Source organism: Plasmodium brasilianum, chromosome 1, assembly GCF_023973825.1.
Source record: "Plasmodium brasilianum strain Bolivian I chromosome 1, whole genome shotgun sequence".
In the NCBI taxonomy this organism is placed as follows: domain Eukaryota; phylum Apicomplexa; class Aconoidasida; order Haemosporida; family Plasmodiidae; genus Plasmodium; species Plasmodium brasilianum.
In genome coordinates, this window is record NC_090114.1 from 672,814 (window position 1) to 686,664 (window position 13,851).

General features: G+C 27.7%; 4 protein-coding genes across 4 annotated transcripts; 1 reads left to right on the forward strand and 3 right to left on the reverse strand.

Annotated features, from left to right (window-relative positions):
* Positions 1-343: 343 nt before the first annotated feature.
* MKS88_000470 (nucleic acid-binding protein) lies at positions 344-1,022 on the forward strand (the record flags this gene model as incomplete). Its single annotated transcript, XM_067215772.1, has 2 exons — positions 344-638; positions 814-1,022. The coding sequence occupies 2 exons, from the start codon at positions 344-346 to the stop codon at positions 1,020-1,022; spliced, it is 504 nt and encodes a 167-aa protein (XP_067075707.1).
* A 928-nt stretch (positions 1,023-1,950) lies between these two features.
* Positions 1,951-6,665, reverse strand: MKS88_000471 (ribonucleases P/MRP protein subunit POP1; the record flags this gene model as incomplete). The annotated part of the gene is made up of 5 exons (XM_067215783.1): positions 1,951-1,994; positions 2,094-2,186; positions 2,371-2,745; positions 3,173-6,395; positions 6,582-6,665. The coding sequence occupies 5 exons, from the start codon at positions 6,663-6,665 to the stop codon at positions 1,951-1,953; spliced, it is 3,819 nt and encodes a 1,272-aa protein (XP_067075708.1).
* A 2,185-nt stretch (positions 6,666-8,850) lies between these two features.
* Positions 8,851-10,362, reverse strand: MKS88_000472 (lysophospholipase; the record flags this gene model as incomplete). Its single annotated transcript, XM_067215794.1, has 1 exon — positions 8,851-10,362. One exon carries the CDS (start codon positions 10,360-10,362, stop codon positions 8,851-8,853), a length of 1,512 nt encoding a protein of 503 aa, XP_067075709.1.
* Positions 10,363-12,501: 2,139 nt separating this feature from the next.
* On the reverse strand, positions 12,502-13,599 carry MKS88_000473 (prodrug activation and resistance esterase; the record flags this gene model as incomplete). Its single annotated transcript, XM_067215805.1, has 1 exon — positions 12,502-13,599. The coding sequence occupies one exon, from the start codon at positions 13,597-13,599 to the stop codon at positions 12,502-12,504; it is 1,098 nt and encodes a 365-aa protein (XP_067075710.1).
* Positions 13,600-13,851: the final 252 nt, after the last annotated feature.

Sequence of the window (13,851 nt, forward strand, 5' to 3'; positions counted from 1 at the left end):
TAAAAATATCTGGAAAATAAATGAAAAACTGATAAGAGATACCCAGTTTTGAGAATAAGAAAAAGGAAACTTTTCCTTTCTCATTTTTTCCCCCTTTCCGTTATTCGCGCATCGCTAAACGTGTAATATATACACATATATATATATATATATATATATATATATGTATGTTTATATACATATATATATGTGTATATATTTATCTATTCATTTAAAAAAAAAAAAAGCTTACCCCCTTACGGCTATGTGTTCCGCACAAAGTTAAGTAAAAGTTAGCGTAAAATAAAATTAAAAGGGAAAAATTAAGCAAAAAGTATACCTGTACAAAACTTAAGTTAAAAATATGGAAGACTTTAATAACGTTCATAACGTTGACAATGCTGACTATGTTGACAATGCTGACTATGTTGAGAGTACTGACCATGTTTCCAGCCCTTATGCAAAAAATAATATAAATTACAATGCATTTGATGAAAAGGATGTCGAAGCAAATCAGAATAATGCAAATGTCATTAATAGCTTAGTGGGGAAAATTATATCAGAAAAATACTTGTCTGATTTTATAAATGAAGAGATATTTTTTATAGGAGAAGTTGTTGGAATAGAAGATAATAAAATTAGCCTAAAATCAGTAAATGGTAATGTAAAAACTTTACATTAATGAAGCTTACATAAGTGCCACACACAAGCACGTTTTTACATTTGTCCATAAATTATGCGTAAAAATTGATATCTACATTTTTGCGTGAAAGAGTTGAGTGAGGATATTACGTGAAAATGTTGAGTTAATAATTTTTGTTTCTCTGCTCTCAGGCAAATGTGTCGAGTGTGTCATCCAAGACAGGAATTTCAAAGCACATACAAAATACGTAGGCATAAAAGGTACCGTATCAGATGACTTAAAAATAATTGAAACAAGAGGAGTAATATTCTTAGAAGATATTAATTTCGAAATAGTTAATGAGTATATAAATATTTATATGCAAAATATAAACTCAGATGTTTTTTTATCATCCTACTAGAACATTGTGCTAAATTAATATCAAAAATAAGATAATTATTTGGAGGATTTTTTTTTTTTTTTTTATATTTTTACCCTTCTTTAAATGCTAGCTGTAGCTACAAAATTTTGGGTACCCCTCTGGACAAACGCATTCATCATAACATTCATCATAACATTCATCATAACATTCTTTTAAGTTGTCTTTACATCATTTGTTTATCATTTGTTTATCATTTGTTTATCATTCGTTTATCATTTTTTATCATTTTTTATCATTTTTTATCATTTTTTATCATTTTTTTATCATTTTTTTATCATTTGTTTATCATTTGTTTATCATTTTTTATCATTTTTTATCATTTTTTTATCATTTTTTTCATCATTTTACATAATTTCACTTCCTTTTTTTTTTCTTCTCCTTTCGTCTCCCCACTTCACCCTCTTTTTTGTTTTAAAATTTGTCTCTTTCGAATTATGTATTTGTGTACTTAAACGAATTAAAGCATATAAGAGTTTTATTTTTAACTCGAAAAATTAAAAAATTTTGCATAGCTATATGCACATGTATAAATTAAATGTCGCTAAACAAAAATAAACAATAAAAAAAGTTAAACAAATAACGTGAAAATTAAAAAAAAAGAATTCATGGTAAAAGAGGAACTGATGAATGAAGCAACAACTCAGTTGATGGGCATTTCCTGCATAAATACACATACGTGTATATATACATACATAATAATATTTATGCTTATACATATACGTGTATATATACATACATAATAATATTTATGCTTATACATATACGTGTATATATACATACATAATATATTTATGCTTATACATATACGTGTATATAAACATATATATATTTATGCTTATACATATACGTGTATATAAACATATATATATTTATGCTTATACATATACGAGTACACATATTGCGGAGATCAAAAAGGCAGGTACTTATCTTCCGTTACTAGGCTAAGCCAAACTGTAAAAAAAAAAAAAAAAAAAAAAAAATTATCAAGGAGACATATAAAAAATGCGCAGCATAATGATACAACAAACTGACGATGAAATGAAGGCATACCAGGATAGTAATGCACCGAATCAATATTTCTAATTAAAGCTAAAGATGGAAATTCCTTTGCTCTGTTATTTATCTTGAGTGGATCGGACGCCACTATAAAGGAATAGAGTTAAAGAAAACATTGTGCATGTACATGTGTGCAGGTAAATAATGGAATGTACTGATAGGTATACATATATATATATATATATATATATATATATATATATATATATATATATAAATACTGAATAAAATAATAATTTTTATTATATTTCAATTTTAGTTTAAGGTTTACTCAGTTTCAAGGCAAATATATGATGCAGCAAATTCTGCAAAAGTAAATAAAAAGAAATGTGTGCAACTCCGTACCCATATCCTTTTGACAGCACATGTCCGCCACTTGAAACATAACCAATTATTTTTTTCGATGGTAAAATTATTTCATCTATATCTTTCTTTTCACACGTTTTTGAATTTATATCCCCCTTTATTTGTCCATTTGTCTGTACTTTAACATCTCCCTTTGCAGATTTACTCTTTTTCATTATTCGGTTTTTATATTTATGAATTACTGATTCTTTGAACTTTTTTATTTTTTCCTTCTTCTTATTTGTGTGTCTTATTCGTTTGTGCATAACCCACTCATGCAATTTATTTGTACCCACTTGTTCTATTCAAATAAAAAAAAAGGATTAAAAAATTAGGACTGAAGCTTACATATTAATGAAGCGCTGAAATGCGGCTTTCCGAACTATTGCTTGAGGTTATATTTGGTGCTTTTTTTTTTTTTTTTTTAAATTTGCGCGTTAAGCGCGAAAATAGACATGAAGCACAAAAGCGGATATACATGTATGTACGTACGTATGCATGGGTATATATAAATACATTTATATATATGTGCGTGTATGTACATAAGAATGGGTATATCTATCTATATATCTATATATATCTATATAAATCTATATCTATATCTATATCTATATCTATATATCTATATATATATATATATATATATATATATATATATATATTATATATATATATATATATGTATGTGTATGCGGGCGTGGCGCAAGTTCCCCCCTCCAGGTCCTTACTCATAAAAAGCTTAATCAGCCTCTTCAGCGTCAGGGAACAAACATGGGCCATCCTTTTTGGTGTACCACCCTTATGCGCGTGCACATAAACAGAGATATAAAAAGATGAGAAAACAAAAAATTTGGTTTTAAATTCTTCCATAAAACTGTCAAATGTTTCAAAGGTGTCCAATGAATAAATTCGTTTGAATGATATGGTAAGAAATCGGTGTAAAAAAGTTTTAATTAAAAATTGATTGTACGGATCAGTACATCTTATAATTTTAATGTTTTCATTATATGGGTATATACAAAACCATGAATAGTTAAAAGGATTGTTAATACCTAAACAATAATAATTTATTCTTTTCCCAATTGGCTTTTTAAAATAATTTTTTTTTGATAATTCTTCCCTAAAGTTATTATATAAAATACCTCCATATGAATCTGGGAAATCTTTAGGGTAACATAAAAATTCTGAACATTTCAGAATTTTTTCTCTTTCTTTTAAACCTATTGCTATGGAACCATTTCGCACTAACAAATGAAATAAAACGGTGCTTTTTTTTTTGGATGGACATAAAATAAAGTATCTTTTATTATTCCCATTTGTTTGATTTATAATTAATATGGGTATTTTAATATAACTTTTCATATTATGCGATATTTTTTCTTTTGTTTCTTTTAATTCTCTGTACATATCATACATTTCATTTCTTTCCAATATTCCCTCCTTTTTGCATTTTTTTTTATCATAATTTTCCAAAAATTCGTGCACATAATTTTGTAATAATTTCTCATTCCTAAATGATTCAAAACCTTTTTTTTTTTCCTTTTCTTCCTTTTCTTTTTCCTTCTCCTTGCTGAGACATACATGCTTTTTAGATAAGTTGTCCATTTCGGTTGTTTGGCCTCCTTGGAATGAATTACTATCTCCCTTCATTTTTCTTAAAACATATTTATTCTCTACATTTGTCTCTGCGCTTGCGCCCACCACCTTTGTTACTGCTGACTTGTCTAAGCTACACTCTTCACCCATATTAATAAACAACATATCTGATTCCCTTCTCTGCTTGATTACATCATAGCTTTCAATATTCTTGTTATTTTTGAGCATTTTCATTATACATGTTTTGACTTTTTTTTTTTTACTGCTCCTAACATGTTCATATTTGTTAACTTTAATATGTTTTATCACGTTTTGTTTTATTTTCTCATTCATAAGAATATTATTATCATATGGGCTAAATTTATTCATATTTAAAACTGCGTTTCCATTTTTTTCTTTTAAATAATCAAAAGAGTTTTCAATAAAATTATCGTATTTTTTTTTATCATTGAAAAGTTTGTTTTCCCTGACTTGGTCATAATTATTCCCACTATTACTACATTTGTTGTTATTATTAACACTCTTTATTTCTTCGTTCCCCCATTTTTGCTCCTTGCTATCGTTAACTTTGTAATTTAATAAAAAGGGACCTATACTCTTTGGTAAGATGGCATATAACGGAATTACAAAGTCATATGGCAATGTTATATCTTCATAAGAATAATTATAGACATGATCCTTTTGTGTTTCCATGTAATATTTATTTTTTACTTTCAAAATGTTTACTAACAGTTGAAAACTCTTTGGTCCCATTAATTCATACATACAAATATTTTTTATATGTTTTATAATGACCTGAGAATTATTAATTTTTTGGAAATTTTCAATTACTTTTTTTAAGCACGTTGGGTGAACGAATACCCACAGATCTCTTTTTGTTTCTTCCTCTGTTCCATGTTCTTCTTTTTGAAAACTATGGCAATTGTAATTAAGATGGTTCCTCATAGCCTCGCTCACATTAGAGATAGTTACAATACTATCACTATTTTTTTCCTTCATCTTATTATTACTAATTTTTTTAAAATACTTGTACGACTTCAATTTCGAACGCCATAAAAAGTAGGCTGGGCAGATTAGCGAATTGTTTGCACTGAAAAAATTACTTCCATCAAAGGAGTTCGGATTAGATATACTGTTTACCGTACATGCATTTTGGTTAGAAGCATCTGTTCTCTTTATAGCATCAGTACTATCAGCCGTTTTGGCATAAGTACCAGACGCATTAGCATTAGAACTAGCAGTCATGTTGGCGGTAGTACCAGTAATGTCCATCGATGAACCCCTCGATGCACCACCTCCTATGGCGAACTCATCAGGATCATACCTATGAATAAAAATCTTTCCTAACAGTAATCCTAGCAAATATTTTTTCCTTAGCATGTTTGCCTGAAGAACATTAGTACACTTTTTCAGAATGTCAATAATGATATTTTCATGAGCGCTTAGTTGAATTATTTCCACATAAGACAAGTCATGTATTAGTGACTTCCTCTTGCTATATCTAAATATCCTTCTACTTATTTTACTACAATTTTTTAAAGCAAGTTTATACCCATACATATTTATCATTCGAAATCTTTTACTATGATACATATGAGTCTCTAGCCAATTTTTTTTTTTACCTCTCATAATAAAATTTTTGTAAAAATACCCATAAGGCATCATACCACTTTTTTTTTTTTTTTTTTTCTTCTTATTTTTCTTATTACTACTATTATTCTTCTTTTTCTTTTTGTTTATATTCGGTTCAGATATTAACATCTCTTCAAGTATTATTTTTTTACATACTAAAGGAACTCTATAAGGGTTAAAAGACATACACCTCCTTCTCCTGTTTTTATGGATACGTTGAAAGCATCTTTTAAATATATTTCTTTTTTTTAGTTCATTACCAAAAATGGCAAAATCTTCGTCTTTTAAACTAAAAAAGGAAGAGACCCAGGGTATAGAGTTGTAGTTTAAAAAACTCGTGTCTGAACAGTTATTATTTATTTCGTATATAGATTTATATATCTTATCATTTTGTTTATCTAATTCTTTAACTGCTGCCATCTGTTCGTCCTTCTCATTTTTCTTCCTTCTGTTATCATTCTTTTTGGATACCTTCCCATGGTCTGTAATACCAGAGCTGCTCTTAGGAGGCTTCTCAATTTTATCGACTGACTGCTTTTTAGAGCTACTCCTTTTGCCTTTTACTTTGTCTTTGTCATTTTCATCCTTGTCAAATATACCCTTGTCAGAATGGTCAGAATTGCCAGAATTGTCAGAATTTTCAGAATTTTCAGAATTTTCAGAATTTTCAGAATTGTCAGAATTCCGTTTTCCACCGCTAAAAAAAGTAACCATCTTATGTGTCTCACATTTAACATTAAAAAAAGAAATATGCAAAAAAAATTAAAATATGTTTTTTATTTTTTTTTGTTCTTTTATAAACTACTAGTGGTGGAAAATGTAAATGTTAAATATCAGCAGGAGGGAATTTGGCAAAATGAAGAGGTAAAAAAGAAAGAGGAAAAAAAAAAAAAAAGAAGATTTCTTTACTATACGTGTTTCTATTTCTATTTCTACTTCTATTTCTGCTTCTTTATTTTTTTCTTTTTTTTTTACCTCTTCTTTTAGCCCCATTCATGCTGTGAATTGTTCTTCACAAGTGAGAATAATCGAACATATTTTGCGCAGATTATTTCCTGTGTATTTGGCCTATTTATTTGCTAAAATTTAGCTTGTTAAATTTCAATTCCTTTGTTTTAGTTCATCAGTTCATCAGTTCATCAGTTCATCAGTTCATCAGTTCATCAGTTCATCAGTTCATCAGTTTATCTGTTTATCTGTTTATCTGTTTATCACTTCACCTCACCTCACCTGTTCATCTCTTTATATCTATACCTGTTTACCGCTTTACTTTTTTTCTAAGCAGTTATTACTGCATTTTTGTAGAGTCCGCTGAAAAAAATTTTTTTATGCCTAAATTCTTCTCCCCCTTTGCTTATAACATTGCATATGCTTACGTAAACGGGTAGGAAAAACCACATATATGCATATATGTATATTATATTATTTTATTTTTATTTTTTTTTTTTTTCTCTTCAATAGTTTCGTATTAAGGCACATTCATAACATAAGATGGCAAGGCAATGATTTTTAATACTACACGTATTTTTGCGTGTACCAGTAAATGCATAATTGCACAGTTGTCATGTAATGATATTTTACCGAAAAGAAAATATAATATAATCAATATAAAAAATGTAAAAAGAATTATACTATGCGGAATAAGTGAAGGAAACATTCCCCGAAATTAATGAAAGGGCTTACGCAATTTTTTAAATTCAATGAAAGAGGTTTTCTTAAACATACTCTATTTAAATGGAACCAACGTTAACTGTTATACGCACATAAGATGTTGTCACTTATGTATAAAGCATTAATATGGTAATGGGTAATATGTAGTTAATATAAGTTATATAGTACATTGTGTACAAGAAAAGTTTCACCATATTACCTACAAATGATATCTTCTTTTGACCCCATTTGTTTTTATGGTTACCAATAAAATAATAAATATATACAAAAATAAGGTTAATTTTAAAATATTATTAAAAATAATCAAAAAATGTAATATCAACTAAAAAAAAAAAAAAAAAAAAAAAAAAAAATCATCAACAACAACAACAATTTACAAAGGTACTATAAAATTAACCTTATAAATAAATTCAAAAAAAAAATAACCATTAATTAATTTAAAGAATAACCAATAATTAAAATCTAACATTATCATTAAATGAAATAAAAGGTAGCCATTAAACTACCATAACAGCATATAGCAAATTTATGATAATATGGTAGTAATTCGCGGGTTAATACAATACTATAGTATAAAAATAATTTTGTGTAATGAGTAATACACAGGGCGATATAATGGATTATATATAATGATGAAATATTAAAATCCGAATGGTTACTCTTTGCACAAAATAGCATCATACAACAATAAAACACCTCTATACCCGGATGACGGTGTTTTCTTGCTATGCATATACAAATATATATATATATACATGTATATATGTGTATATATATGTGCATATAAGTATACATGTGCACATAAAGTATATATGTGTGTATATATATGCATTATGTATATATGTGTGTATATATATGCATGTATGTATATATGTGTGTATACGTTTGTGGGTAAACGTGTTTGTATATACATATAATAATGCAAAATTTTTTTTTTTTTTTTTTGGGGTCAAAAAAATAGGTAAGGGGCGCATAAGGTATGCGTTCAAAAGGCACTACAGTTTTTTTTTTTTTTTTTTTTACCATTTATTCAAATACCTGATTGTCTACTGGTACAACTGCGCATACGATGTTGAACTGACATGTCCACAATTATGGTATAAAATACACACATACAAACATGTATTATATATATATATATATATATATATATATATATATATATATATATATATATATATATACATCATCGACGGCAGTTCTTCACCGTATGAATATTATGCGCATATGAGTACCAAATTAAGGTACTCCGTAAGATATGTGCATTTTGTGAAGCATAATTTGTAATTTTACATTTTTTTTTATAATTTTAATGTTACTATTTTATCATTATTTTATTGTTACTATTTTATTATTTTTTTTATTTTTAATATTTTAATTTTTTTTTTTTTTTTTTGGCAAATTTTTTGCCTTTAATTTTTCTTCGCACGAAAGATCCTATTGAATTTAAATTATAATTTTTTTATTTGCTGTTATTTGCTGCTATATGCTGTTAAAGCCTACTACTTCAGTTACCGCAACTGCTGACTTCGTCTTCGGCGCAGCTGCTGCTAACATTGTCATTATCGCTTCTACTACGGACATCTCCGCTACATGCGGTACTTCCATTATCATCGATACTACTGGCATCTCCGCTACATGCGGTACTTCCATTATCATCGATACTACTGGCATCTCCGCTACATGCAGCACTTCCATTATCATCGTTACTATCACTGCAATCATCGCAATCTGCACAGCGGATTGCATCCACTCTTTGCGTTATCCAGTCGCTGACCTTCATTAAGACCCTCTCATTTCCAGGCTCCAGGGGAAGTACATGATCCATATCCTCTAAAGTAAACATTTCCTTATTTTCTGTTTCTAATTTTTTGAAAAAATTTTTAACCCCTTTGTAACAACAAGCACTATCTAACACTGAATGAACAATCAACAGTGGAATGTTTTTAGGGATATAATTCATATCATTATGTAAGTTGTCTACTGCTTTTAAAAGTTCATTACAAAGCTTATTAGTTACAGGCTTATGATAACAATGCTTATCAAAAGCATATAAATCATTAACATATGGAAACATCTCAAAATTTAAGGATGGACCAAATCTTTGAGTTGGGAAAACATAATTTGCTACTTTAGATATAGGCAAGTAGAAGTATTTAAAAATAGGTTTTTCCTTTAAACTATCAATTGATATCATTCCACCTAGTGTTATACCTCCTCTTATATTTAATTTTCTATTATCACTATCTTCCTCAGATTTACCAATTTGTTCTAAAGTTCGTAATACCACATTACCTCCCATTGATAAACCCATTAAAAAGAACGGCGGGACCTTCTTCTTTGAACCCTTAACACTGCAGCTAATGTTGCTGCAACCATTTGGAAGGTCACTACCATTAGTGCTTCCCTGAACACTTGTTGTTCCTTCACTTCCAATGCCGCTTAGATCACCTGCTTCATCAATTCCAGTACTTCCTTGATCACTTGGAAGATAACCTCCGTTGCTACTTAGTCCACTTGTTGTCTCACTTCCAATGCTACCTGTATGCTCATCCTCCTCCTGGGATAGCGAATTGTGAATTATGTTCATATACTGTAATATGTCTTCAGTGAAGTCGTCAAATTCATTTATGTGCGTTTTTACATTTTGATAACACTCAGATTCACCATGACCTTGCATATCTAATCCATATACTGAGAACCCCTGTTTATTTAAATGCTCTACCCAGCTATCTTTGTATATGTAAAAGTTGTCCGCATCTTTTAATACAACCTTATCATTACTTTGTATATCTACGTTATGATTTAAATATTCAAAACGAACATGAGAATTTAAAGCATGCACTAATATCATAATACCTATTGGATACTTAACTAACCACGCATATGTCTTAAGCAACAGCCCATTCTTATTAACAAATGAACCTAATTTGGGATTTCCATCTAGACTTTCTTCAAAATTGTTCTGTACAGTCATCACCTGACTATCTGGAGCGGTTTCTTCGAAATTTTCTGCCATATCTTTTTTTGATACCAAAGAAGATAAGTGTGCAGATGGAAATTTTGATTCAATCGGGGTAAAAGTTACTAAGTGTATGTATGTAAATATATATTATATATATATATATATATATATATGTATGTAGTATTACTTAGATTAAATCTTTTTTTTTTTTTTTCCTGTATAAAAATGCCGATTATTTTAATTAGAGATAAAAAAAAAAAAAAAAAAAAAAAGACCTAAAAATGGGACTAAATTGTCCAAAAGGAAGAAAAAGAATATGCGAAGTTAACTATAAGGCAACGCACAGCATATATATATATATATATATTACAAAGAAACAATAAAAGACCTAGATACACAAATTCGTTAAAAAACTAAATGTCCTAAATTGTCTTAAATGCCTTGAAATGTTCTAATATGCCTTAAAATATATTTATGACTGTTCGTAAAGTTATCATATTTTAAAAACTTGAATATCAGAAAATTGACATGAAAAAAAAGGTATTAAAAAAAATATACAAAATTGTTGAAAATATACGAAACAATTGAAAATATACGAAACATCTGAATACATACGAAACAGCTGAAAAAATACGAAACAGCTGAAAAAATACGAAACAGCTGAAAAAATACGAAACAGCTGAAAAAATACGATAACGTCGAAAAAATACGAAATAGTCCAAAAAATACGAAATGGTCCAAAAAATACGAAATGGTCCAAAAAATACGATATAGTCCAAAAAAGTACAGAATAGTCGGAAAAATACAAAACGGTCAAAAATATACAAAATTGTAAAAAATATACAAAATATTTTGAAACATGCAAAATGGTTAAAAATAGAGAATAATTAAAAAATGAACAAAATTCTACAAAAAAAAAAAAAAATAATAAAATCCCTTGAGAATTTCAAAAAAATATAATTTTCTTTTTTGCAGTAAGGTTACGGATCGATTAATAATATTATTTTTGCTTAAACTATTTGTAAAAAATATAAAATATATATATGTATTTATATATAGATATATAATAATAATAAAAAAAAATAAAAATATTATAATTTTTTATTTTTTTTCATTTAGATTAATTATTTTTATATTATCGTAAAGTAAAAAAAAAAAAAAAAAATTATACATATAAAATAATTTATTCTTCTCCAGAGAGAAATAAGAAAAAATTAGTATCTCGGCTCAAATTATTTTGCGTGCAAGGAACAAAAATACGAAGAATATTTGCTAGGTGGGAGTACTATTTTAAAATATAAATGTACATATATATATATATATATATATATATATATGTATATATACATTCCATACATGTATATATAAAGATAAAAGGGGCCATGATAAATTAGTCTCATATGCTTTTACTATTCCGAAGACGTTATAAGAAAAGAAATTTTTTTTTTTTTTTTAATTTTAATTATCAATTTTGCTAAAAGTCCAATGTGAAAGTAGTAAAATATTTACATGAATACCTATAAGTAATATAGGTGATTATACGCACATAAATATAAACAATAGTACAAACATACGTAGTATATACAAAATAATATATACATATTAACTATATAAATAAAAAACTTAAGGTTTGCTAGAAATGAAAATTAATGTAAAACATATTGTGACAAAGTGCTATGAAGAGTTATAAATAAAAAATATTTTTACTTTTCCTTTTCTTATATTATTTATATAAATAAAAAAAATTAAAAATTAAAAGGAAATTTCCAAATAAAAAAAAGAAAAAGAAATTAAAAAGAAATTTCCAAATAAAAAAAAAAAAAAAGAAATTAAAAAGAAAATAAAAGGAAGGGGTTAAACCAAACGTTATCAAATAATCCCCATTATATCTCTAAAATCGAGTATAAAAACTGCGGCGCACGTCTTCCATTAGTGTACAATTTGTTGTGCATTATAAATTGCGTTAAGTTGCATCTTGGAGTTATATATGACCATGCATACATACGTCCCAAATGATTTCCCATATGCACATTTCCACGTATAAAAGAAAAGTTCACACATGTTTTGGGTTGGGGGGGGGGAAAGAGAGAGATAATACCTATCATGTCGGATTGATTCAAATACATTAACCATATCTCTTTTTTTTTTTTTTTTTTTTTTTTTTTTTTTTTGTTTGTGCCAATGGCGAGCCACTTAAGAAACATTCGAAAGCCACTCAATGACTTTTTTTAAGACTTGTTCATTGCCCGGTTCCATTGTTAACACATGATCCATATCTTCTAAAATGTGTAATTCTTTTTTATCTGAATCAATTTTATTATAAAATGTTTGAACCCCTCCAAAGAAACAAGCACTATCTTGCTTTGAATGTATAAAGAGTATTGGTATATTTTTAGGTAAGTGTACCATATCGTTATTTAAATTTTCTATTGCACTTAAAAGTTCATAACCTAGTTTACATGTTATAGCTTTATTATATCTATTTTTATCAAAGTGAAAAATGTCATTAATATATGGAAATTTTTTAAAATGTAATGTGGGACTAATTCTTAAACTTGGAAAAAAGGTAGCAAAAAATTTTGAAAAAGGGATATAAAAATATTTATATGATGCTTTTGTTGCTAACTCGTCTATTGATATCATACCAGCTAATGATATACAACCTCGTATATTTAATTTATTATTACTATCTTTTGATTTACCTAAAATTTCTAAAATTCTTAAAACTATGTTACCCCCCATAGATAGACCCATAATATAAAATGGTGGAATTTTTGTATTAGTAATATTATCATGAATAGATCCATTAGTACCTCTTTTATGTGATAAACATAACGTATCATGTACTCTATTAATATATTGTAATACATCATATACTATATCATCGAACTTTTTTACATTCGTCTTTAAATTTTTCCATCCATCCGATTGGCCATGTCCTTGTAAATCTAAACCATATACTGAGTAACCCTGTTTATTTAAATGCTCTATCCAACTACCTTTGTATATGTAATAATTGTCAGCATCTTTCAATACAGCTCTTTCATTATTTCCTTCTATTTCCACATTATGCCTTAAATACTCTAATCTTACATGCGTATTTAAACCATGCACTAAAAACATAATACCTTGGGGGTCCTTAACTTGCCATGAGTATGTCTTTATTGATAAACCGTCTTTATTATTAAACGAATCCACTTTTGGTTTTCCATCTAGCTTTAAATTTGCAGCTAGCGTACAACCACTTCCCCCTTTTTTCATGGCCTTCTCCGTCGAACGAACAGAGGCCATTAGAGAGAACAAGAAAAAAAAGATGAAATGAAAAAAATATGCGACAAACATAAAAAATAAAACGGGGTGGGAGCATATACTTACTTATACAAACAAATACATGCATACGTATATATATAACGTGCACATGTACACATATGTATGTATTTATGTATATATATACTATATACGCGTAAATAAATACATATATATACATATATACATATATATATATATATATATATATATATATATATATGCTATATGAACAAA